The sequence below is a fragment of the Diabrotica virgifera genome, chromosome 5 (genome assembly GCF_917563875.1).
Source record: "Diabrotica virgifera virgifera chromosome 5, PGI_DIABVI_V3a".
NCBI lineage: Eukaryota > Metazoa > Arthropoda > Insecta > Coleoptera > Chrysomelidae > Diabrotica > Diabrotica virgifera.
Window position 1 is genome coordinate 118,581,204 of NC_065447.1, and position 27,608 is coordinate 118,608,811.

Sequence of the window (27,608 nt, forward strand, 5' to 3'; positions counted from 1 at the left end):
TTGTGCGTCGCTGTTTACTATGTCTTCCCAGCGCTTTCTTGGCTTTCCAACCGGTCTCTTTCCCAGCATTCTAGCATTCTGTGCTCTTTTTGGTCGCCTATCCTCTCCCATTCTTATCACATGTCCGGCCCATTGCAATCTTTGTATTCTAATGAAGTCTGACAGGGGTGTTTCCTTATAAAGTTGAGAAAGCTCGTTGTTGTATCTACTTCTGAAGATTCCATTTTCCCTCACAGGTCCTAGTGTCCTCCTCAGTACTTTCCTTTCGAATGTGTCGAGCTTGTTTTTGGATGTTTCTTTCAGGACCCAGGTTTCACTTCCATAGCATGTTATTGGTCGAATTAAGGTTTTATAGATGAGTCATTATTTTTGTTTTTTCTGTGTTAATTTCCAGACGTTAGCGAAGTACTTAGCGTTCGTCTTATTACATCCATTTCCGCGGCTTCTGTCTTTCTTATATTTCTCTCTGTTAATCGCCTCATTTCACAATCGTATAAAAGCATGCTTTTTACCAGTTTCATAGATATTAAATTATATCTTTTCTGTTATTTTCTTGTTCCAGAGAAAGGCATCCTATAGCTTTTTTTTGCTTTTCTTTGTTTTGTACATTGAGGAAATTTATGCCGCTTTCCATTAGCTGGGAACGGGGTATCCATTTATACACATATTAACAATCTTTGTAATCAGTCGAATTAGTTTTTTTGGTGATAAGGAGTTCGGTTCGTCGTCTATTGATTCAATGTAATCACCTTGCTTAGCAGTTTTCTGTTTCCGTGAGAACATATATTTCATATGTTTTCATTCTGGTGGGATGTAGAGTAACATTATGTTGTTTTATACGCCATTAGATTAGAGTGAAAACTTAGTCTTTAACATATATTTAATATATTATATTCAATTTTACATTTTCCATATCTTTAACTATCAGTTCATGTTTGTTATTGATTTCATGTATATTTCATGTTCCTAAATTCATTATCCGTTTCAATTCGCTCAGCAGTTATGTAGGCAGAGATTTCAAATTAATTTTAATCATAATTATTATAGGCTATGCTTCATAGACATAATTTTGGGAGCATGTCAGCTGGAACCTGAAAGGAATGTGTGTATTCTACGACAGAACCCATAATAGAAGAATCTACAGTCGAAGAAGACTCTAGAGCTATCCATATAAGCGCAGGAACCAACACTGTATCTGCAGAATGTTTGAAAAATAGAGGAGACACACATGCCTTTCGTAAGCTTATTTTGCCAAACTGGAAAGAAGATCAATTACCAACCTCCTGGAAGGAGAGTGTTATCATTCCGATACACAAAAATGTGATAAATGATGAGATGGATTGCACAAACTATAGTTGTGCTATACCTCGTAGGCAGGTAATGGATAAATACTGGGAATGTATCAAGACACTACACCAGCTTTTTATAGATTTTAAGCAGGCATATGATAGTAGTATACGAGTGGAACTGTGGAATGCCATGGTAGAACTAGGAATACCAAAGAAATTGATAAATATCACAAAAGCATATATATGTAGACGGAGTTATGAGTGCTGTAGAATTGAAGGAAAATAGTCGACATTCTTTACAATCAACGGTAGTCTCAAACAGGGAGATACCTTATCCTCACTTCCCTTCAGTATCGTATAGTGGTATGTGGAACGCCATCTAATATAACTGGTATTTACTGTCACCCTGGGAGCTAAGGGTGGTAATACATCAGGTTCTTTTCAATGTTAAGTAGTTGAGGGAGAATGAAACATCTTACCTCGACGAACACCAAGTTTATTCTGATCTTTTAATTATATTATTTTCAATAATCAAAGTGTGTTATTGTTACAAATACACGGGTGCTTATTCAGCGCCCGTGGCTCAAGGATTCGACACTCAATATTTAAATAAACAATCAAGGTAAATGTTAGTCGATATTACACAATCTTGAGCCAGTTCAATATTGGATATTATTTAATATAATTCATCTTCTGATACCGATAAATATCTTAATCTCATAATCTTATTCCAGGACACCATCCTTCCTCTCTTTAAGATTTTTTTTTATTATCTGATGAAAAAAAAATCTTAATCGGTATTAGGATAAATTTTACGGTGTGTTTACTAACAAATACTATTTTTTATACTTCGGTCAAAATTGTGTCATATTATTATACTGACCTATCCAAATGAAAATGAAACTATGTACAAACTTGCTTATTTTACACTTTCACTTTTATACGCCAATAAAACACAAACATTACCTTGAAAAATTAAACCTAAACATATATACATATACATAATTTACAAACACAAACTTCAATAATGTAAAATATTGTCTATTCTTACTCATTTCTGTTCTTATTACTCGCGAAATTCTACACTCAGAAATTATATTTTATACTTTAACTCAAATACTTAAAAAGAAATTACAGCTTAAACTCTTAAAATTTAATTTACTCTCTTAATTCTTATTCTGTTACTAGACTTTTATACGACAATCCTTTTGATGTTCTCAAATTTTTACATATTCTTCTTTTAAAAATTCTCTCTTTTTTCTTCTTCTTCTTCTTCTTCTACTTTTTCTTTTTCTTCTTGTCAGGTACCTACTTCACACTAATAATATTTTTCTTTATTTTCTTTATACTTAGTACTTTCTTCATAGTGTACTATTAAACATAAATCTTCTTCTTATTCATATTTCTTCTTTATATCATTTAGTTCATATTTCATATAATATCTTCCTTCATACATATTCATATCATTTTTCATAATTATTCATTTATATATCATTTACTTTAAAAATTCTTCATTTTCTAACCCTTACCTACTTGGTGGGTATTTTTCCGCAACTTTATACCCTTGACTTTGCTTCCGGTCCTTTTGCACGTCCTTAGTCGTGAGAAGGTTTGTTCCAAAAAGACAAAATGAATAGTTGTGCGCTTAAAAAAATCTTCTACATCTTGCATCCCTAAATTCCTGTCTGATCTGATATACTCAGTCTAGGTGAGATCCAGTTAGTTTCAAAACACGAAATGGGTATGCTAATATCTTCTAATTTTCATTTTGTACCTTTTCCTTGACAAGAGTTTGTTTTTATTGTCTAGATTGTCTTTAATTGTACTTTATTATAAAATATTTATACTAAAATTCGACCGATTTAAAAAAAAATTAAATCAAAAACCTGTTAGCGGCATCTAAAAAACTTCAAAATTCAATAAAAAAAAAATCGAAAGAAAGTGTTGATAAAAATAGACTATATTCTGTTAAAAAAATCACCAAAAAGGCTCAGCTACCATCGCTGAATACTAATACCACTATATGGCGATCCAGAAGGTCTTTGTTAAGTAGTTATTGTAATTAGTTAAGTGTAAATTTTAAGAAGTTAATTAAGAAATGAAACGCTTAACACGCTTTGGAGCGTATTGTGAGGAAAACGAGCACAGAAACACTCCTCGCATTATATTACATTATCCTCACATTATATACCTATAACAAAAGTGCTTCGCATTATACTAGCTTTCACCGATTAGGCGATTATATAGATATAGTAGTAGGAAATACAGGAAGTGTCAAGGAAGACTTTATTAGACTGAGAAATTCCACAAAACAATCCGAGGAATAAATGAGGATAAAACAAAATATATAGCTACAACATGAACGGGGCAGCGAGACAGAATAGGGCAAAACGTTACAATGCACCAGAACAACTTTGACAGGAAAGGGTTCATCAGTTTAAACATTTGGGAGCTACGATCACATCTGATAATAACATTACTCATAAACAATGATTAACAACAAAATACAAAGTGCCAATCGTTGTTGGTTTGCGTTACAAAAAAATATTGAAATTAGATTATGTATCCAGTTGTACGAAAATAAGCATCTACCATTCTGTAATAAGACCTAAATGACGAATGCCTGTGAAACATGGACAATAACAAAACTTAAAAATCGCAAAAAGAAGAATTCTTAGAGGAATATATGTAGCAGTTAAGGATGGCACCAGAGAACTTTAGACAGTGAGAACCAACCAAGAATTGAAAGAATTATATAACCAACCAGATCCTATATAGTTAAAATAATAAAGTCACAAAGACTTATATGTCTAGAATATGTCAAGAGGCAAGAGTATCGTGTCGCCACATTCTCAACATTTCACAAAAATGTATTACATTTCCAAGCCTTAATCAACGTTTAAATTAAGACAGCCAATTTGTCCTTAAAAAAAATGACCTAAAAACAAAAGAAAATATAAGACATTTAAAAAAAACCCAACTCAGCAATACCGTGACCTAAAAATATCATGCTGTACGCTGTACCTATCTAATTTTGTTTTATTTAAAAATTTGAAATCTAAATTAATATTGTTCTCGAAAATATAATAATAATAATAATAATATAATAATAAAGGCCTTTATTCATTCTATAATATTATTCACATAATGAATATTAGTTTAAAAAAAAGCTCCAGGCGAGTTTCAGTTCAGGAGATGTATAATGCGGGGCAGAATACATGTCCTGTCTGTTCAGCTAACCTGGGCAAAACAAATAATAAAAAAAAATATCTAGGATTATGTATAATAGGTTACCTACTAACATTTAAATAAAAATAAATCAAAATGTAACATTAATTAACTTTAGTTTACCAATATGCGCTTTGAATGTAAGCTCTACTCATACCATGTCAGCCAACTCTACCTATGCAATATTTCCTAATTTTTCAATAACGAACCTTCTAAATTTGTTTTGAGTAAAATTAGTACCAGTAGTATATTTATTCATAACTTGGGCTATTTGATATGTAAAAGACCGCTTGTATTGCTGTGTACGATGATAAGGAATAGAAATGGTGTTTTTATGTCTTATGTTAATATTGTGTACATCAGTACGGAATTTTATTTTATTATAGAGATACGGGGGGTTTTGAAAATAATAATTTTTTGGAATTGACAAGCTGAATGTACATGTCTTCTATGTTTCATACTTAACCACCCTGTTTCTTTAAGTTTGTAACTAATTGCTTGATATCTACGGATACCATGTATCAAACGCAGACAAGAATTTTGCATTTTTTGTATCCGATAACTGTCACGTTCTGTGATACAGGAATTATAAATGGTATCACAGTAATTAAAGTGTGATAACACCAAAGTATCACAGAGCAATTTTTTTAATTTTTTAGTAAATATATGACGAGATTGGAATAAAAACTTCAGGTTCAAATAACTTTTCTGCAAACACTTGGCCACATGACCACCAAATCTTAGGTTTTGATCTATATGTAAACCTAAGTTTTTCACAGTTTCCTTAAACTCTATTGAAGAATTATCGATGGTGATCATGTGAGCAAAGTCTCTCAGAAAGATTTCTCTCCGCGCCGCTGAACCAAACACTATGCCTACCGACTTGTTGTTATTAAGTCGAAGACAATGGCTAGTCGAAAACTGATAAACTCTTTCTAAATCATAGTTGATTGCTGCCACTGCCTGTTCAGACTCATCAGGCTTAAAAGATAAATATATTTGAGTATCATCAGCAAAATAGTGTTGGTTACAAGAGAGAAAGTTTGCAGGAAAGTTTGAAGTGTAAATACTAAACAATTTGGGACCCAAAATAGAGCCCTGTGGTACCCCTTTATTTGTATTAAGATAGTTTGATGTCCTACCGTTGTAATGAACAGCTTGACTTCTATTACTGAGATAACTAGATATCATATCCGATGCCCGCTGAGACATACCAATATACTTAAACATTGAAGTTAATAGCGAATGATCAAGCGTATCAAATGCTTTCGAGTAATCCAGAAGTATCAGCACTGTGATTAAACCATTATCGCAGGCATCAAATATGTCATCAGTTATCTTTAACAAGGCACTAGTACAGCTGTGATCCCTTCTGAAACCAGACTGATTTTCTGGTAGAACTTTATGTTGACTCAAGTGAACCTGTAGTTGCTCATTTAGAATTTTCTCTAGTATCTTTGAGAAAGTGGGCAGTATACTAATTGGTCGGATTTCGTTATATCCTGTCGGATTAGTTGTTTTCGGTACCGGTATAATTTTTGCAACTTTCCACATTGACGGGAACTCGGCTCTTAGAATGCAAGCATTAATAATGTGTGTCAAATAAGGCAATAAAAAGGGAAGGCACATATTAATTGTTAGTATATTTATTTTATCATATCCGGTAGCAGCACTCTTTATACTTTTAATGACATTTAAAACGTCACTTTCTTCAACACATGAAAAATTTGCTTCCACGTCCACACGACAATTATGACTATAAAAGTTTTTAAGTGTTAAATTAGGATTCATATTGGGAACACAATTTATAAAGTAGTCATTCATTGCCGAAATATCACTTAAATTTTCTGACAGTTGCGTATTGTTTTGAGTTTCCCTACCAAGACCTATAACCTTTAAGGATTTCCAAAGATCCTTCCCGTTTTTATTATCCAATTTTTTTGAATAGAAAGCCTTTTTTTCTCTTCTGACAGCTAAAGTAAACATATTTCTAATTGATTTGTATTCCTCCCAAGTTTGGATGTTTTTGTATTTCTTGTATAAACTCAATACTTTGTCCCTTTCTTTTTTCATAATACGTAAAGTGTCGGTCATCCATGGTGCATAATTTTTCGAAATTTTATAGGTTACATAGGGAGCATGACGATCCAGTAAGCATATTATATTATTGGTAAGAAACTCGACTTTATCATCAAGACCCTCAATATCAAAAATATTTCGCCACGGTAGAGATTGTAATTCCTCATAGAATACGGTCTGATTTATCGCCTTAAAGTTTCTTACAGTCTTATAAACAATTTCTTTCTTTTTAATCTCTATATTTATATTAGATATCAACAACTCGTGGTCACTAAAATCAACACATTCCACGACAACATCAAGAATTGTTCTTCGTTTTGTAGTTAAAATATAATCAATTAGGGTTGCCGTACTAGATGTAATTCTAGTCGGCTGATTTATGACTTGATGTAACCCCATTGTTTCAAAAAAATCACAGACAACTCTAGTATCAGGGCAATCAGTATTTAACAAATTAACATTGAAGTCACCAGTACAATAAAATGTTTCAATCAACGGCAAAACATCAGATAGAATATTCTCAAACTCGTCAAAAAAATGTCGGACATTAAATTTAGGTGGTTTGTATACAACACAGAATCCATACGATTTATTAGTTACGAACAATTCCAAGCAAAGGTGTTCAATACTGTTATTATTTATTTGTAGAACTTTATATTTAATTTGAGATCTAACATAGAATGCCACACCTCCCCCATTTCCATTTCTATCCCTTCTTATCACATTATACCCATCTATACCTATATCCTGGTCGGTAATGAAATTTGTAAGCCAAGTTTCACTAACTGCTAGTACATCAAATTTTTTTAAGAGAACACAGTTTTTGAATTCAATAAAATGTGCAGTCAGTGATCTTACATTAATATGACCAAAAGTAATCATAATATAAAAAGAAGAATTTATTTATATCTAATTTAATATGAGAATAATAATTATATCGCACTAATAGGTAGAGGCATAATATTTAAATTTGTAGAACTGTACATTTATTTTTACAATAATAAATAAACAGAAACAAGTAATTAATGGGAAAACAAACAAAAAAAAACTAGGACTCTACGTAAAGTTTGTGTTTTTGATTGTCAAAAATGGCACATAGTTGGCCCCACAGCTCAACTTTTTGTTAATAGCAAGAAATCAACAAATAAATTTTTTTACTCACTGGCTAAAATAATGATTTAGTCTCCCATATCCAAACTCGTGATTTGTTTCTTTTCACCACCGACACTTGCAAAAATTTGGCCTTTCCACGACCAACAGCACTCATAGCCAAACTTGTCACACGCGTATTTATAAAGAGCTTGATTTTCTCTTGTGAGGAGTTCCATCATAACAAGTCCACTGCCTTTCAATTTTGTTTTGTTTGTGAACACTAGATCACGCTTCCACTTGTTTATAAACATAACTGCCGTTGGTCGAGGTTTCCTTTGACTGATAGCTCGTTCTTGTTTTTTGCCAATTCGATAGCAAAAATTAATATCGTTTTCGGATATTTGTATGTTTAATTTATTACTAATGATTTTTGCTACCTGTTGATGTAGTTGTTCTTCACTCTCTGGAATATTGTTAAACACAATACCGTTTAGCAAGTAGTTCTGATGTTGATATTCCATCCTTTTTTTAGAGGAATTAGACGTGTCTCTTAGTTTTTCTATCTCGCTTTTGATACTGTTAAGGGATCTATTAAAATTATCTTCCAGCATTTTAATTCTTTCTAAGATATTCTTACTACTGGAATTGGGTTTGGAACTCTCATCCATATTTTGTTCTCCTATAAGCGATTTTAGTTCCTCAATGCCACCTTTCACGTCAGATTCTAGTCGTTTAACCTGACTTTCAAGTTGCTGTTGCTCCTTCTGTTGTTGACGGGTTTTTCTTATATTTTCGGTCATAATTACTTGATGAAGACCAAATATCATAAATTTTAACTATTAACAAATATTAACCACTACTTTTCACAATTATATACAGGAGCCAACCTAGCACAACCTACACTTACAGCGCCATCTTGAACTATGAATATAACTTTGCACGTTTCTACAATAATTTACAATGTACATTCTAATTACCTACCCATAATCCCACTGAAGAAAAGAATGACCACAAGTTAATCGTTTTATTGTTTAGCTTCTTAACTGCCACCCAGGGGGTGTCCGGTTTGTCTATCGGCTCGATAACAGGTGAACAGAATTTTTGATCTGGGCTTTCTGCACGTAAACGTTTACGTGTAGAAAGAAATTTTTGAGAGAGAGGATATGCACCGTTATGTTTTAGAAGGAATGGCCTTAACAAATATACATTACTTTTTTTCACTATCCAATTTAGTCCAGAAAGCCACTGCGCATCCGCTAGGAAAAATATTCTAATTCGGATTTTTTGCACAATCCTACTCAAAAAGGACTCCTTTTAACAAATTTGCATGTTGCCAGGACCAAAAGGTGGTCAAAAAATTTTTAAACGTTTTTTTTTTGTTTTTTTCCTAAAATAATTTTTTTTGCATTGAAAAAAGTTTTTTTTTAGGTTTTTTGGATCATTCCAAACAGAAAAGGTCTTTAGTGACTTCTCTAAAAATGATAGTTTTTGACATATAAGCGATTAAAAATTGAAAAATTGCGAAATCGGCCATTTTTAACCCTCAAAAACTATGTGAAAAACTGAAAATTTTAATGTTGCCAAGGTAGGTTGATATTCTTTAAACATCGATCAATGAAATCCCGAAGAGTATTTTGCAATACAATATTCAAAACTCCTTTGTTTTTTAATTGCTAATCAAGCGTGCGCGACACTATTTTCCACCGACAGTATGGTGCAAATGAAAGGAATAAATTCGTTATTTCGTAAACCGGCGACTTTAAAGAAAAATCCCGAAACCGGTCGATTTTTATTTTTAAGTTATAATATTGTGGCATATATGGTATACTAGTGACGTCATCCGTATGGGCGTGATGACGTAATCGATGATTTTTTTAAATGAGAATAGGGGTCGTGTGGTAGCTCATTTGAAATATTCTTCAATTCTCTATTCAGTAATGTAAACATTTACATAATTATTTATACAGGGTGTCCTTCTACTTCTTTTTTGTCAAATAATTTAATTTAATAAAAAAATTTTGGACACCCTGTATAAATAATTATGTAAATGTTTATATTACTGAATAGAGAATTGAAGAATCTTTCAAATGAGCTAGCACACGACCCCTATTCTCATTTAAAAAAATCATCAATTACGTCACCACGTCCAGATGGATGACGTCACTAGTATACCATATATGCCACAATATCATAACTTAAAAATAAAAATCGACCGGTTTCGGGATTTTTCTTTAAAGTTGCCGGTTTACGAAATAACGAATTTATTCCTTTCGTTTGCACCATACTGTTGGTGGAAAATAGTGTCGCGCACGCTTGATTAGCAATTAAAAAACAAAGGAGTTTTGAATATTGTATTGCAAAAAACTCTTTTGGATTTCATCAATCGATGTTTAAAGAATATCTACCTGCCTTGGTAACATTCAAAGTTTCAGTTTTTCACATAGTTTTTGAGGGTTAAAAATGGCCGATTTCGCAATTTTTGAATTTTTAATCGCTTATATGTCAAAAGCTATCATTTTTAGAGAAAAGTCACTAAAGACCTTTTCTGTTTGGAATGATCCAAAAAACCTAAAAAAACTTTTTTCCATGCAAAAAAAATAATTTTAGGAAAAAAACAAAAAAAAAACGTTTAAAAAATTTTTGACCACCTTTTGGTCCTGGCAACATGCAAATTTGTTAAAATGAGTCCTTTTTGAGTAAGATTGTGCAAAAAATCCGAATTAGAATATTTTTCCTAGCGGATGCGCAGTGGCTTTCTGGACTAATTCAATATTCAAGCTACCACCCACTCTTGTCAGTTTAACATTGAATTTAAGCAAAAAGCAATGTGTATTTATCAAATAAATATTTTTTCCATTTTCTGAGAGCAGTAAAATGTAATTCTTCTTTTTGTCACTTAATTTTATTTTAAAAAATTGGACACCCTGTATTAATAATTATGTTAACGTTTATATTTCTGAATAGAGAATTGAATACCCTTTCAAATGAACTACCATACGACCCCTATTCTCATTTCAAAAAATTATCTATTACGTCTCATCACGCCCAGAAGGACGACGTCAATGGTATGCTATATATAATATGTCAAAAAATCGCAGTTTATTACAAAAATCGCATAATAATCGCAAAAATAATTAAAGTCGCAGTTTTACGAAATAACGAATTTATTCCTTTCATTTGCACCATTATGTAAAATAAGAAATACCACAATATTGATTTAATTACAAAATACAAGCGATTTCTGAAGTCAAATTAATATACTTTGCCCTCTACAATTGAAACGGTGCCAAAAACACGACCATTTCACCCTTTATTTTTTATTGCATCTAAGTTTAAAAAGACTTATTTTATTACCACCCCGGTATAACGCAGATCCTTGTAATAAGTGAATCGGTTGAACGAAGTATCTCACGTTCTTGCCGATGCATAAATCCATCATTCGTTTGTATATTAACAGCATAGTTCAGTGTTTGTAGGAATTAGAATACGTCACTTTAAGCCGAAAATACTGAACGTTACTTTTCTATGCTGTCATAATTATGTTTATCTTTCCGTTTGGGATCTTATCTTGGAGTGTATCGAGGTGTTTATTTAGATGTCCGTCGACAAAGAACCTGATTATCAAATAGACGACTGGAATTCTGAGATTTGTTGATACGAGACTCTAATTCATATCAAGAGGCCACCTGCAGAATTGCTGAGAAGTATATTTTCCTGTGAAAGTTTGGAGTCAGGAAATAATACGAGTTTTTGTTTATCCTTTTTTTATTGGTCAAAAATTAACATGGCTGCTTTCAGGAGGGGTACAAAAGAAGTCCCTTTTACTTTTTTTATTGGTTAATAGTAAATGGGAGAAATTTTTGATTACAACTATTGGTCGTCAAAGGATGATGTTATGGGACATTGTGGTAGGGAGAATCGACCGAGAGAGTAGAGTGTCCAAGTTTTAAGATTCAATTCAGTCAAGTCAAGTTGTAGCCTTAGCTTAGTCTTGGTTTGAGTTTAAGTTCCTGGTGAAGCCTCGAAGGGCCGCTTCGGCGGTACCGAAGAAGTTCAGTCTAAGTAGAGATTCATGCAGCATGTAGTGTTGGAAGTTTGTTCTTCTTCGTGGCTTGCTAGCCAAGTGCCGCTGGTGCAGTCGTGCAGTAAAGACCATGGCGCCGTTTGCCGCTTTCAGGCAAAACTCCGGTTCATTTTTGGTGTATAAAGAGCACTATCAAAGTTTTTCCTGTGAGCAGTTATGAATTAAGTGTTAATAATCATACTAAATACTTCAAGAAGTTAAATAGAAGTTATTCAATTAATTGAAAGTTAAGTTAACAGTCAATATGAGCAGTATCATTTTGAAGTTTGTGAAAAGGCCAACATAGTAAGGCCAACTGTATTGTTTGTGAATTTTTGCTGAAAATTTTCATGAAGATAATCAAAATTTTACTATCTACATATACATATTATGTTTTTCTTAAACTGCGAATTAAGTGATTAGTGAAGTGACCTGAATATCTTTAAAGAATCAAGGACAAGACGGTCCCTGAACCGACAAAGATATTTAAAATGTAAACATTTTTTTATGTAATAATTCGACACACTCTTCTAATTATAAACCAGAAAGAGGTCCATATTATTTTCATTTTTTATTTTTCAATAAATTTGATTCATTTGTAATAATGCGTGGTTATTAAGTATCTTACTTCCTTCTCTTGATCAACAATCAAGTAAGAATCAAACTAAGTAAGAATCAACTAAGTAAGAACGAATAAGGTAGATTATATTTATCTTTATGTAAATTTGTCTTTTATTGATTTTTTACTTGAGTAATTTTTAAGTTCTTTTTGTTTTGTCTTCCATTTTCTTGGTGAGATAATAACGCCCAATATTTTATTCAGTATTTTTATTGTCATTTCAATATCGTATATTTCCAAGCTAGTAAGCAAATGTAAAGAAATACCCCATAAAGGACCACCCCCTTATCTCTACTGATTCTGAACAACGGAGCCTTTATTTATTCCATTATAGCCCAAATATTCATCCCTTTCTGACATATTAACATCTTCTGTCAATTCTGTTTTCGTTATCGAACTTGATGAAGTTTGACGTGTTACAAAACAAATTACAATGAAAATGGATATTGGCTAGCGTTGACGGGATTACGAAAAGTCAAATTGATTACATACACAAACCACAAAATATATGAGAAGACATTGGAAAAAAAACTTTCTACAGAAAATAATTAAGACCGAAACTAACTTGCCAAAAAGCTAGCAACAGTATTGGTAGAAACATCAAAGAACACGCCACCGTCCGATAAAATCCAAAACCAACTACATATAACGCTAAAAGGGAATGGATGAAAACAGGAGAGTAATGTTCAATTGGGGACAACATAAATCGCAAGAAAATATAGATGCAAAGAAAACAGTAAGAACACTAATAAAAAAAGAAGCTCAAACTCGCCATGAACGTCTGGTAGAAACATGTGGTCGAAATGTAAGTGAGATATTTATAAAACAAACTGACGACGCAAAATTATTGTCTTGAAAAATCAGAACGAATAAACAGAACAAGACGAAAACAGTATTAAAATAGAGAAACCAATTTGAGTTAAACACCGAGAAAAAACTTTGAATATTGGAAAAACCTCCCCATAATAACTAGAAATGAAGTTTATGCTTATGTTCATAGTTATTTGCACGTACTTGTTTAATCTGAATAGGGTTGCCGAATTTAAAAAAATTTTAAAATGTAAATCCTAAAATTTAACCATCAGTTGTCAAATTTTGTCAATTTTATACGAGGTGTGTCAAAAAATGTCAATTTCGGTCAAGAGTAAAGTACCTTTATTTTTCACAATATCGAAAATTGTTATCATGAAAAGGTGTTCATAATCAAAAAGTAAGTTTTAGTGCGCAGTTACATCATTCTAATTGGAAAAAAAATTTTTTGCATGAAATTAGATTTTAAACATCATTTTGTTTCTTACAAGAGCAATAACTCTTTTTATTAATAATTTATAAGTGCAAGTGCAATAAAAAAGTTATGCTTCATAAAAAGCTTTGAATTGTCGAAATCCTCTCGGGTCGAGGTATCTCAAAAAACTATGAATTTCCCTCAGGAGAAAGGATATTCAGCATTAAAAAATATGTTTCAATACAGGACTAAATCCTTCTAATTGGAATATTCTGAAATATAAAGGTACTTTACTCTTTTATGAAATTCGTACAGTCCGTCTAATTTACTTACCGTTGCACGTCATTATCTACGTTAGAGATCTAAGTTGACATTGTTGCCAAATTACAAAAAATTCTTGAATTCATTTTAAATCAAATATATCACACAATTTTTGCGGAAGTGGATTGATTATATAGCAAAACAAATTAATATTCAATGTAAATAAATAAAAACTTTAGAAATAGAAAACAAGAATTAAGTTATAATCTTACGTTAAAGTACATAATAAAAACAGTAAATATAATGAAACAAATACTTATAGTAAAGAATATAAACAAATATGAAGTGTCATCACCGCAACTGTCAAATAAATGCTACCAATTTATGAAAAAATATCACCTTCGTTCGATTATAGTTACAGTGTATTCCGAACAAATAAAAACGCTTTATAATCCATTTATACAAATTAAATCAAACATATTATTAAATAATATAAATAAATCAAACATATTATTGTGTATTTCTTTAAGTTAACATTAATAGAAATCTTTAAATATTATTTCTACGCGTATATAATAAAATATGTATTGTGGCTGTAATGCCAGTGTACTCGGCAAAGTGATTCTAAAAAAGAACACACCTACCTCCTAAATATTTCGTGTTGGTATCATGTGACGTCACGTGCAACGGTAAGTAAATTAGATGGAGTATATTTATGACAGACCTGCTTAGCTAGACCAAACAGAACTTTTTAATTTGAAATTTCCGACAACTCATATTTTTCATTTTTATTTACATACATTCTTGAAAAATAGAAGTTTCAAGTAAGTATACGTTGCTTTCATGTTGTAATTTATAACGACATTTAAATGCCCTGATACTAAATGTTTACAATGTATTATGATCGGGGAGCCCAAGCGAGGATTTTTGCAGTTACTGGAGCGCGTCAGAAAATCCCCGGTAGCAGGTAGGAACTCCTTTTGGATAGTCCTATCAGGGAAATTGAATCAATCCCTCCCTTCTGCAGATTCCAGGTGTTTCCTGACCCGGGAAACTAGTACCTGCTAAGGGTCCCCTGTCCAGGGTCACGGATGAAGCCCACAACGGCATCCAGGGCGGAGAAGAAGGTCTTCACAACGGTCTGGAGGACGGAGGTGGCAGCCCCCTGGTTTTAGGGCTTGTATAAAATCGAACCTGGAAATCGGCAGCTGGTTTTTCAGTATCTGTATTGAGCGGAAGTCATTTAGGCCAGAACGGTCAATACAGAATAGTACTCGGTGCGGTGGCAACCACTTAAACAGCGTGTACACAGCGGTGTAGAAAGCCAAGGGAATGACTACTACACTATTTTTCCCAGGTTAATCAATATGACTGAGGAAATAAACGATGGCCCCGAGTACGGGCGCTTCTTAAATGGGGCAGGGGTGCGAAGAATCTCCCGCTTGGCCAAATTTGATATACAGAGAAGTTGTAGAATAGGCACATGGAATGTGCGGAGTTTATATGAACCAGGAAAAACACACAATGCCATAAATGAGATGAAAAGGCTGCAAATATCAATTCTGGGTATCAGTGAAATGCGATGGCCCGGATCTGGCCAATGCCATGTGGATGATCATGAAGTATATTATGCAGGAGAAGAGAGTAATTACCATCGTCATGGTGTAGGATTTATAGTCTCAAACGAGGTTAGCAAATGTGTTAGAGCGGTATGCTAGGCATCTGAACGAGTCATAATGATTCAGTTGAACGCGAAACCCAGAAACATAAATTTAATACAAGTGTATGCACCGGCAGCGGAAAGTGAACTGGAAGAACTTGACAAGTTCTACGCCGATGTAAAAACTGTTACCGACCAACTCAAGACTAGAGATCTCACCATTCTGATGGGTGACCTTAATGCTAAGATAGGAAAAGGCAGACAAAGTAATATTATTGGCTGTTATGGACTGGGCGATAGAAATGAAAGGGGAGACTATTTCGCAGATTTTTGCAAAGAACATAATCTATGTATAATGAATACCTTTTTCAAATTACCTAAAAGGAGATTATATACGTGGAAATCTCCAGCAGATACCCCCAATAATATCGTAAGAAACCAAATTGACTACATAACCATCAGTGAGCGTTACAGAAATGCAGTAAAGTCTGTAAAAACCTATCCTGGCGCCGATGTGCCATCTGATCACAATCTATTGTTAGCCGAAATAAAATTAAAACTTAAACGGATAAAACAACCACGATCCTCTAACAAACTGGATACCGATTTTATTAGAAACAACAGTCAGGGGATTTCAAACAATTTAGAGAGCAATTTTGAGAATAGCGAACAACAAGAATCCATCGAGGATCATTGGAACCAAATCAAAACGATTATAAGCAACTCAACTCCAAACTTCAAAGAGAAAAATCAAAAGAAGCAACAGTGGATGAACGATGAGATTTTGAATTTGATGGAAAAAAGACGCAAATTTAAGAATCAAAACATCGAAATGTATAAACGCATTAATAAAGAGATAAGGACTAAAATACGAGCGGCAAAAGAAACATACTTTGAAAAAAAATGTTTAGAAATTGAAGAGTTGCAGAGAAAACATGATTCATTTAATATGTATAAAAAAATAAAAGAACTCACCGGTCAGAACAAAAAACATGCAAATAACATCGTTGATAGAGACGGAAAACTGATTATCACTGATTTGGATAAAATAGACAGATGGAAAGAATACATTGAGGAACTGTTTAATGATGAAAGGCCCGAGCTTGAAATTAACGAAGTAGTTACAGGACCTGACATAACTATGGACGAAATTGAACAAGCAATAAGATTAGCAAAGACCAGAAAAGCGACGGGACCAGACGAAATACCGAATGAAATAATAAAGCTCTTCGAAAATTCAGGTAAAAGATCTCTCCTTCATCTTTTTAATAAAGTTTATCAAACTGGCTATATACCAACGGATTGGCTGCTGTCGACTTTTGTGACGATACCTAAAAAAGCAAACGCGAAAAGATGTAGTGACTACCGAACCATTAGCTTGATGAGTCATGTTTTAAAGATATTTCTACGAATTTTGCACTCTAGGATGTACCAAAAAATAGAAGAACAGCTTGGTGATACACAGTTTGGATTCCGCAATAACCTTGGGACCAGAGAAGCACTGTTTAGTATTCAGGTTATGGTACAGAGATGCAGAGATGTCGGACATCCGGTTTATATGTGTTTCATTGACTTTGAGAAGGCCTTTGATCGGGTAAAACATACGGAAATGATTGCTATTCTTCAGAAAGTGGGTATTGATGATAAAGACCTACGCATTATCAAAAATCTTTACTGGCATCAACGTGCAAACATCAGGATTGGCTGGGACACGTCTGAAGAACTTCAAATACGAAGAGGAGTAAGGCAGGGCTGCATTTTGTCCCCACTAATATTTAACATCTATTCTGAGTTTGTTTTCAATAAAGCAGTGGATAATGCTCAATGTGGTATCAAAATGAATGGCGTCAATATTAATAATTTGAGATATGCGGATGACACGGTGTTAATTGCGAGCAATTATGAAGAACTTCAACATCTGATTAATAGGATTACCACAACGTGTGATGAATATGGACTCAAGCTAAACACCGCAAAGACCAAGGTGATGGTTGTCAGTAAGACGCCAATACAACCGGAAGTAGTAACAGCTTATGGTGAACAATTAGAAAGAACTAACAGTATCACCTACCTTGGTTGTAATCTAAATGAGAACTGGGACATGAGCAAAGAAATTAGAATACGTATAGAGAAGGCCAGAGCTGCATTCTTTAAGATAAAGAAACTTTTATGTGGAAACAACATTACTTTGAATCTTAAAATTAGATTAGTGAGATGTTATGTGTTCTCTACTCTTTTGTACGGTGTCGAAGGTTGGACTTTAACAGATACTCTTCTCAAGAAATTGGAAGCCTTTGAAATTTGGGTATACCGAAGAATCCTACGAATAAGTTGGGTGGATAGAGTTCGTAACGAAGTTGTTTTGCACCGGATGGGAAAAGTCACAGAAGTCGTCAGAACAGTTAAAAATCGAAAACTTGAATATTTTGGCCATGTTATGCGACACCCAGAGATATATAATATACTCCATTTAATAATACAAGGCAAGGTAGACTGAAGAAGAGGGCCAGGTCGAAGAAGAACGTCATGGCTTAAAAACCTGAGAGAATGGTATAACAGATCCTCTGCATCCCTTTTCCGAGCTGCCGTTAACAAAATTACTATAGCCAATTTGATAGCCAACGTTCGATAATCGAGCACGGCACATGAAGAAGAAAGTCAGAAAATCACATGGAGAGAAACCTAGTACCCCGTAAATGTATCATTACCATATATGGACTCTTAATACAGGGGAGTTCGTTAAGGGGGTTCCGAAAAAAAATCTATTCTTAGAAAAACTCGAAATTCTCAGATTAAGATAAGGTAAGTTAAGTACATGCCTTACACCAATATGTGATAAAAAGGTTTTTTGAAAATATATAAGTTAAGTACATGCAGAACAGTGTTTATTTAAAAAATCTGACGATTTGAGCGGGGCGTAAGGAAATGGGCGAGTCACAAAGTTTCACAAAAAAGCGAATATTTCTCGCAATGAACAACAGATCAACAAACTGAAAAATATGGGTTCAATATTTTTTAAAATACTTTATGGGGGGGTTACTTTAAATCTTAAATAGGAGCCTCCATTTTTATTGCAGATTTGGATTCCTTACATAAAAATAAGTAACTTTTATCTGAGACATGTTTTCGAATTATGTTGGAAAAACGAAAAAACGATTGTTGGAAATGGAAAATTAAATTAAAAAATGGAGTTTAAAATCCCCACTAAAATGGAAAACTTAACTTTTTTGGTTTTAGGACCTAATATTCACAACCCAATAGGTCCCCATTTCTCGAGTAACTGCAAATTTAGCATATGTACTTGTCTCCCCTACTATTATACTTATTAACCTAATATTAATCAATTTCCAAATTATTGGATATTTCTAGTACGTTCATACGTAATTATATAATGTCAAAATACATGAAGTTCTCTCAAGAGTAAAGTACCTTTATATTTCAGTATTTTTTTTTTTTTCAAATTAAAACATATTTTACTGCGGAACAACTTTTCAGCATTATGTATCAAATTGACGATGGCTGCACCTTAGGTTTTAGACAATTCAAAGCTTTATATGAAGAATAACTTTTTTTGCAAAATTAATAATAAAAGAGTTATCCTACTTGTAAGAAATAAAAATGATGCTTGAAATTAGTAATTTGAGAAAAAAAAATTTTGTAATTAGAATTATGTAACTGCACACTAAAACATTTTTTTTGATTATAAACAACTTTATTAATAACAATTTTCGGTATTGTGAAATATAAAAGTACTTTACTCTTGAGCGAAATTAATATTTTTTTATATACCTCGTATAATATTGACAAAAATTGTTATCTGATGGTTGAGTCTTAGGTTTTAGATCATGCAGAAATGTTTATAAAGAATAACTTTTTTTCGTAAACTTAGTAATAAAAAAGTTTTCCATATGTTCAATTTTCCATGAGTAGACACGTAAAATTTTTAAAATTCTGCTACCCTCATTCAGAACAGACTTTTTACGGGCACCCATATATTATCGTATTTGCAATTAAAAGTGCTTATTTTTATGTTTGGTTGATAGATTAAACAAATAGGTGCAAATAACTATGAACAATATGCCTCTTTACACATGGCAGCTCAATCGTTTTGACAGGATAAAAATAGGCACCCCTATGTTTGCATATCCTATAGGCCTTGTACTTACCGTTAGTGTTAATTTTTTTTGTTAAACACGCGAGTCAAATTTATAAAAAAAAAGTCATTTTTTAATTATTAATTAATTATAGTCAGAACAGGATTATGTCGGGCACCCCTTGTTTTTTATAATGTTTAACATACTAAATTACATATCCAATAATTTTTATCCATTAAACAGATCGGTGAAGGTCGTCCTTATATCGTATCCTCTACTAATAACTCTACTCTACTAATGAAATTAATGTAGTTTTCTTATATTTCGACCTCTCATATATCCCGCAACAAACCAGGGAAGATTTAACCATTTAAACCAGATGCATTTCTGCTTACCTTTACCATTTATAGAAAGTGATTGTAACATTTATTTACAGATTCAAAATGAATTGTACTTGTTGAAGCTTATAGTTCCAAGAATATTTTACGCAAATTTGCGCACAAAAAAAGCTCAAGAAGAAGGTGCAGTCTTTAAAACATGTAATAGAACACTTCCTAGAGCTAGACAAGTACATAATTTATATCTTTATTCTATACCAGAAGAGGTTTATCAAGAGCATGGAAAGTAAGTAAATTTGAAATTGAATTATAGCGAATTTCAGAATACTGTTAGAATATTTAATGCCCGACTGGTATATTATTTGACAAATGATGACATGATTTCGAAGTCAGTTAATTATGATATAATGCCCTAGGGCGTTACTTCGAAAAATAACGCCCTAGGGCATTGAATTTAAATAGCTAGTTAAATACTGTGAAGTTGGTAAATAAAAACCTAAGTAAAACTATGGTTACCACAATTACGTTACGACTATTGCTGGTAAATGTACTTATTTGAAAATTATTTAATTTTAAATTCATTCAAATTTTTGCATATAAAGAATATTTTAGTCGGACATTTTAAATATTCGAATATTTTAAATCCGTCCTCGAATTAAATCGTCCTTCGGGACGAATTCCTTAAAATCGAGAATCATCCGTGAAGCCATCGAAATTGAAAAACGCCCTGACAGCCTAAACACACGCGATGACGCCAAAAGACTGCCGGCAACATGGCGACCGCTGCTTCGGCGAATCCCCACGCCAGTCGATCCCACTCAGGCCTCTCCCGCGCATACAGTTCCCGCGCGCACTGAGAGTATAAAAGGAGCTACACAGGCGAAGACAGGTAAGACACACAAGAAGACTCTCATTCACACTTACAAGACCTTTATTCGACCCGTCATGGAGTACAAATCATGTATCTACTCTCTTTGCTCAAGACAAAAACAAGAGAGGTTGTTGAGGACAGAGCGTAGAGTCTTGCGTAGATGTAACTATGAGCACTGGCGATATCCCTCAAACGAAATCCATAACATCTCGAACACCCCCAAAATCACCGAGAGAATAAACTCTCTGAACAGGAACTTCACAATCAAAGTAATCAACGGCCCCCCTTCCGACACACAAGAATCTCTCAAATGTTCCTGTTCATCTTCCGGCCACGTACTCCACCGAAAGCCCAAACGCAAAAAGATTCATGTACCGTCCGCTCTAATGCAAACATGCATTGACGAACTCCCGGCGGAGTACGAAAACATCCTTGAGGCTACCCCGTTAGCCTACCGTACCCACCTCTAACATTTCCTCTTCCCTACCCCGAACAGGGAGAAGTTGGTTTTTTGCGGTTTCCCAACTTCATTGCACAATTATACCTGTTCGTCCCAAGAAAATAGCCGCAACTATTTTCTCCACTCGAACGCACACTGTCCACGCTGCGCTCAAAGCCACCTCCTGACCGCCGACGAGGGACGCAGGTTCGCCTGTCGTTGTACAATGGTTTCTAGGGAGACTGGTCGAGAGCAAAGCACGGACAGTACACGTAAATGTCTATGGAACCAACAACAATCCATCAAACTTTCTTCTCTGTTGACTTCTTAGCCTTCTGGACACCACCGTCCGGCATAACCCAGGATCCAAGAACACCAGGACACGGCGCTTGCCCCAGTGTGTTTTTCGGACTGTTTGCTTTTGCTGCCAACACTAAACATTCACCTCAAACCCTGAAGAGGACAAAATCCTAAACAGGGAAACACATTGTACGCATTTCTTCTAAAGCATTTTTCTAGACAAGCAAATCAAACAATGAGATGATGATGACGAAGACAGGTCGTCTCGACACTGAGGAGTAGGCAGATTGAGACCTCAGTGCCGCTTGACCGTTCTCCTAGAGAACAAGACACTACTGGTACGTCACGAGTGAGGGGAGTAGGCAGATTGAGACCCCGAACTCGAACGGAACCATACCCCTCTTGATAATGGCTCCAAAAAGGGTGCCGAAACGTCGAGTTATAAATTCTAAACGCGGTTCTTCCCGAGAACTTAGTAAATTTCATTTACCTGACCGTGGAAATCTTTCCGAACATATATATATATATATATATATATATATATATATATATATATATATATATATATATATATATATATATATATATATACGTCTTCATATCAAGGCGAGATCCGACTAAATCGAGGACAACCCGAGATCCACCAATAGGAAATTAATTATTGGAGTATATTGTTCATAAGTATCTTTATAATTAACATATTAATCATGGCACACTTAGAGGGGAAAAGATTTTTGTACTTAAATTTTTCTGATAAATTTACAGCGAAACGAGATCCGTCGCTGAAAAGTAAAGGGGAGGACTTATATACGAAATTTTAGATATTTACCGTTCAACGCGAGATCACACACTGATGCCAGCTCTAAAGAGTATTAGTCGAGCGGTTGGAGCTCGTGTTGTATTGTATATTTCCCACGATATAAAGATATATAATGGGCGTAACTTTTAAGTATCGCTTCTTTTGTGTCTTTAACGTCTACGATTGACCTTTCAGAAAGTCCCTTAGTTTTATTACATACATAAGGGTGTGAAAAAAGAAAAAGAATACTTGACAAATAATAACCATTTAATAATGATAATTATTTGCAATACAATATTTTAAAACTATACATTAATATTCTTAAAAAACACTTACTACGAAACCAAAATGTAATTATTATATTCTTAAATAATACAAATTGTTACAAAATAATTATTTAAATGATTGCTTGTTTTAAAAATACATTACAAGAAAGTAAAATTTTTTATAAATATTATTAAAGTTTAAAAAATAAAATAACTCAATATGTAGAAATTATTATTTGATAGTTAAAAAATGATTTTAAGTAAAATGATTTAAAAGATAAAAAGAAACACACATAATTTTAAGGGTCAACTCCTAATTTCATGAAAATTTGGATTTAGATTCTACCCATCCCCCACTTCAAAGTTGAATTTGTGCCGTTGATTGCTTTTACTTGGAGGGTGAAAAAATATACGTTTAAAATAAGTCCGGAAATAGATCTGACTAAGTTTAAGCAACTTTTGTTCTATAGAGTTTTTTTAACTTAGGTACTAGGTTAATTTAGTAGTAGGTACTAGAGTCACTTGCGACTAAAAATATTTACTTTTCAACAAAAAAAAAACACGTTTTTCGGCGGTTTTTCGCAAATACTCAAAAAGTAAGTATTATATCGAAAAAATATTCTTGGAAAAAATGTAGCATATAAAAAAAACGAAATTTTTTTATATTTTTAGTATATTTTTAGTCTATAGAACCAGTAAAAGTAAATTTGTAGCTCATAAAAAAGACGATATTATCCTTCAAATTCCAAATCAAATATTTTAACGTGATACATAGTACCAAAAAATGAAGCTCTTTTCGGGGAAAACCCATTAAAAATTTTTTTAAAGTGTTAACAAAAAGCTTTATTTTATTTTATAAAAGTTATATACGGGTAGGAGAGACAACGGAACGAATTTTCGAACGTTTAAACAGACGACATCCCAGATTTACCAATTTCTGGACAATTGATCCAAAGGCTGGATTCTAACAACGAAACAGTTGTGGATTTTCAAGTTTTCAATGAGAGTTAGAATGAAAAAACATTAGTGACCTCGAGTATGATGGTTTGGAGAATTTGGCTGGTTATATCTGCCATAAATTGAAGGACTCCAGTATTCAATCCGTAGATGTTTCAACGTACACGTGGGTTGATCATTTGAGTAAGTGTGGTTTATGTAAACCATCAGACACTCTCTTGTCATATATTAAGTAACTGGAGGCAATTTTTCCTTCCACATGAATGGTGATTCCATTTTGGTAACTAAAAATTATTTAGAAAACCTTATGTCCAAAAGTGTAACTGTAGACTGTTCTAACAAAGCGAACAAGTTATTTTTTAGGTCTCGGATGTACTTCCGAATTAAAGAATTAAACAAGTCTCTTAACAACCTGACATTGCGTAAAAGAAAAACTATGAAAACTGCTACATAGTTGCTGTATGTACGTCTATTTCACATGCACAAAATTTAAATAAAGTGCATGGCATGAAAACTGTAAAACTTATTTTTGTCTTTTCCAAGCCTCTTACATAAATCTGATGAAATACATTATTTAAAAAGTAAAAAATTTTGTTTTTTTATCAATCCATTAAATTTATGGTTTTATTTTGGGGCTTTTCTTCCCCTTGGTAAAAATTATATTTACTAATGTGTAGGCCACTAATCAATTTTTGCCAACTAACGAAATATAATAATTTTAGTAGATATCGATTATATGAATATTTTTATTTTCCGGATACCAATATAATCAAGAAACTGGGTACTTTACAAATAACTGAAAATCAATTTAAATAAAAGTAAATAGTTTAATAATTTTCCTCTAAACTATAAAAATCACTTAGTTTCTTTTAGTCATAATTCATTCATTTGTACTATTCTCAAATTTCATTCGCGTTCGTATTACGAACGCATAGACGGGACTATGCTTTACTCTGTTGTTAACGTCATGCACCAATCGGACGAGCTTACGTAACTAGAATATCAGGGTGTGCATATTTCCGGGTCCCGGTGAATTCGTATCTATTTTAATCCCCATCCTAATTACAGACCAACTGGCAACTCTGGTGCGCAGTTAATTTTTAAATAACCCATTAACTACCGGTGAATTGGTAACTTTCATTTTTTAAGTATTGTTGATAATCTAATATCGGTATTCCAGGTATTTAGCGCTGCACTCCTAGAAAATGGAAAAAATGTCACAGGAAGTGAAACCGATGATGAAACGAAACGCAAAAGAGAAAACTTGGATGATTGTTTTAATAAAAGTAAAATTAAAAAACGGTCACCAAGCAAAGCAGGCAACGAAAACAAGGAAGACATGGAAAATGTTATGATTACAATAATGAAAGAGCTAATGAATAAAAACGATGAAATGCTTCAGGAAATAAAACAAATAAGGAAAGAATAACAACAAACCAATAAAGAGTTAATGGGTGTAAAAGCAGAGAAACAAAAACTAAAAAAAGAAGTAAAACAGCTACATGAATGAATGGAGCAACTGGAGAAATTTAGCAAAAAGAAAAGCTTGATCGTAACTGGGTTGAAAGTAGAAACAAATGATTATAAGAAATTAAAAGAAGAAATGGAAAATTTCAGAGCCCAAGAGTTGCAAATACAAATAAAACTAAGAAGTGCAAAAAAAATAGGAGAAACAGTATGCGCAATAGAAACAGAAGCCCTCACGGATAAAATGGAAATCCTAAACAAGAAACGTAAACTAAAACAGCATAAAGATCGTATCTATATAAACAACGATTGGACATCGAAAGAAAAAGAAATACAAAAAGAAATAACTAAAATAGCAAAGGACGAAAGAAGCAAAGGTAAGCAAACGAAAATCGGCTACAAGAAATTAATAGTGAATGGCAAAATCTAGATATGGGACGAAGAGAGAGAACAGCTGATAGAAAATTCAAAAAACTAATAAACCAAGAACAGCGGCTGAAATTTGATATTGACATGGCAAAAAAGACTCGGAAATGCAAACGGTTAACGAAAACAAAATAACGCACACAAAATAAAGAAAGAATCTCAATAAGAAGAAAAGAACAAAACCCATTAGAATGGGCTCTTGGAATATTAGAACCATGCTGGCAGCAGGTAAGATACAAGAAATAGCTCTTGAAATGAAAAAATACCAACTAGAAATCCTAGCCCTACAGGAAATACGATGGAAGAAAGAAGGAAAAATTGAGAAGAAAAACTTTAGCATGTATTATTCGGGAGAAAACAAACAGGGAACGAATGGTACGGCATTTATGGTGAACAAAAAAATGAGGAAAAACTGATACAATTCAAAGCAGTTAATGAAAGGATATCTTACATAAGAAAATAAACAAACCAACATCTCGATAGTCAATTGCTATGCACCCACCGAAGAAGCAAACCAAGAAGATAAAACAGAATTCTATGACATCCTGTAAGAAACCTGTGAAAATATTCCGAGGAATGACATATTAATAATATTGGGTGATTTCAATGCAAAGATCGGAAAGGAGGACTATAATCGTAATGTAGCTGGCAAAGAAACCATTCATGAAACTACGAATGATAATGGAGGAGAAATCTGCAACCTAGCAGCAGCAACAAAATACATATATAGTTAGTACTGGGCATAAACATAAAAAAGAAAACAAAATAACATGGATGATACCAGGAAGAATGGATGGAAACCAAATAAATCATACTCTAATTTCGAAAAAGTGGACACAAATAGTACAAGACGTAAGGTCATATAGAGGGGCAAATTGAGGCACTGACCACATATTGTTGATAGCAAAACTTAAGATGAAAATAATCAAAGCAAATAATCATAAGGAAGGAAAAAGGAGGAAATGGAATATAGCCAATCTGAAAACGCAAGAAACAAAGCAACAATATACAGAACAACTGGAACAGAAATTGGGTCAGTACGAGCACATAGAAATAGAAGGAGAATGGAAAAACATAAAGAACAGCTTATAGAGACAGCAGAACAAATAATAGGATTCCAAAAAAACAAAGAATCGAAAGAATGGTTTGATGAGGAATGTCACCAAAAAAGTCAACTGAAGCACCTCGCAAGAAACAAATGGCTACAAAGTGCCGAACAGGAACAGCTGGACCAATATAGAAAAGAAAAACAAGAAGCATTGAAACTCTATAGAAGAAAGAAGAACACATGGATCTCTGAACAAATGCAAGAATTAGAAACGAATAGTAAAGACAACAAGAAATTGTTCGAATAGATAAAACAACAACACAGTACCAAAAAATCTGTCACAAAAATAAACAAAAAAGATTGGGAAAAACATCTCACGGACCTATACAAAAACGACAATAAGGCATATTCAGAGGATGAGGATATAAGAGATAACAGAGATGAAGAGGAAGTCGCACCTACTTTTCAGGAATTCATGGAGGTATTAAAACAACTAAAAGTAAACAAAACGCCAGGGCCAGATGAAATCAACAACGAACTGATCATCAACGGCGGAGAGGAGCTCACGAAGCGAATGCACAAGTTAATGGTTACAATTTGGAAGGACGAAAGCATGCCCATAGAATGGAAAAACGGACACATCGCACCAATCTTTAAGAAAGGAGATCCAACTAAGTGCTGCAACTACAGACCAATTATGCTACTAAATACAACGTATAAGATATTGATCACAATTATAAGAAACCGACTAAATCAATACACAGAAAAAATTATAGGACCATATCAACAGGGTTTTAGAACAATAGATCAAAGGAAGATCAACAATAGATGCAATACACGTACTGACACAAACAATTGAAAAAAGCTATGAACATGACATAGAATTACACATACTATTCATCGATTTCCAACAGGCCTTCCACAGCATATACAGACAACAATTATTAAAAGAAATGAAAAAAATGGAGATACCGGCAAAACTAATAAGACTAACTAGAATGACAATAAAAGACTCAACAGCAAAAGTTAAAACAAATGAGGGCGATACAAATGACATCAAAATAGAACTTGAAGTAAGACCAGGAGA

The 27,608-nt window shown here is 33.3% G+C and overlaps 1 protein-coding gene across 1 annotated transcript in view; it reads left to right on the top strand.

The window, feature by feature from the left end:
• Window positions 1-27,608, top strand: part of LOC126884313 (DNA polymerase epsilon catalytic subunit 1) — a 263,412-nt gene that overhangs the window by 135,199 nt on the left and 100,605 nt on the right. Inside the window, exon 17 of the mRNA XM_050650251.1 lies at window positions 20,047-20,234. Within this exon, the coding sequence (XP_050506208.1) occupies window positions 20,047-20,234 (188 nt within the window). The remainder of the gene's footprint in view (window positions 1-20,046; window positions 20,235-27,608) is intronic.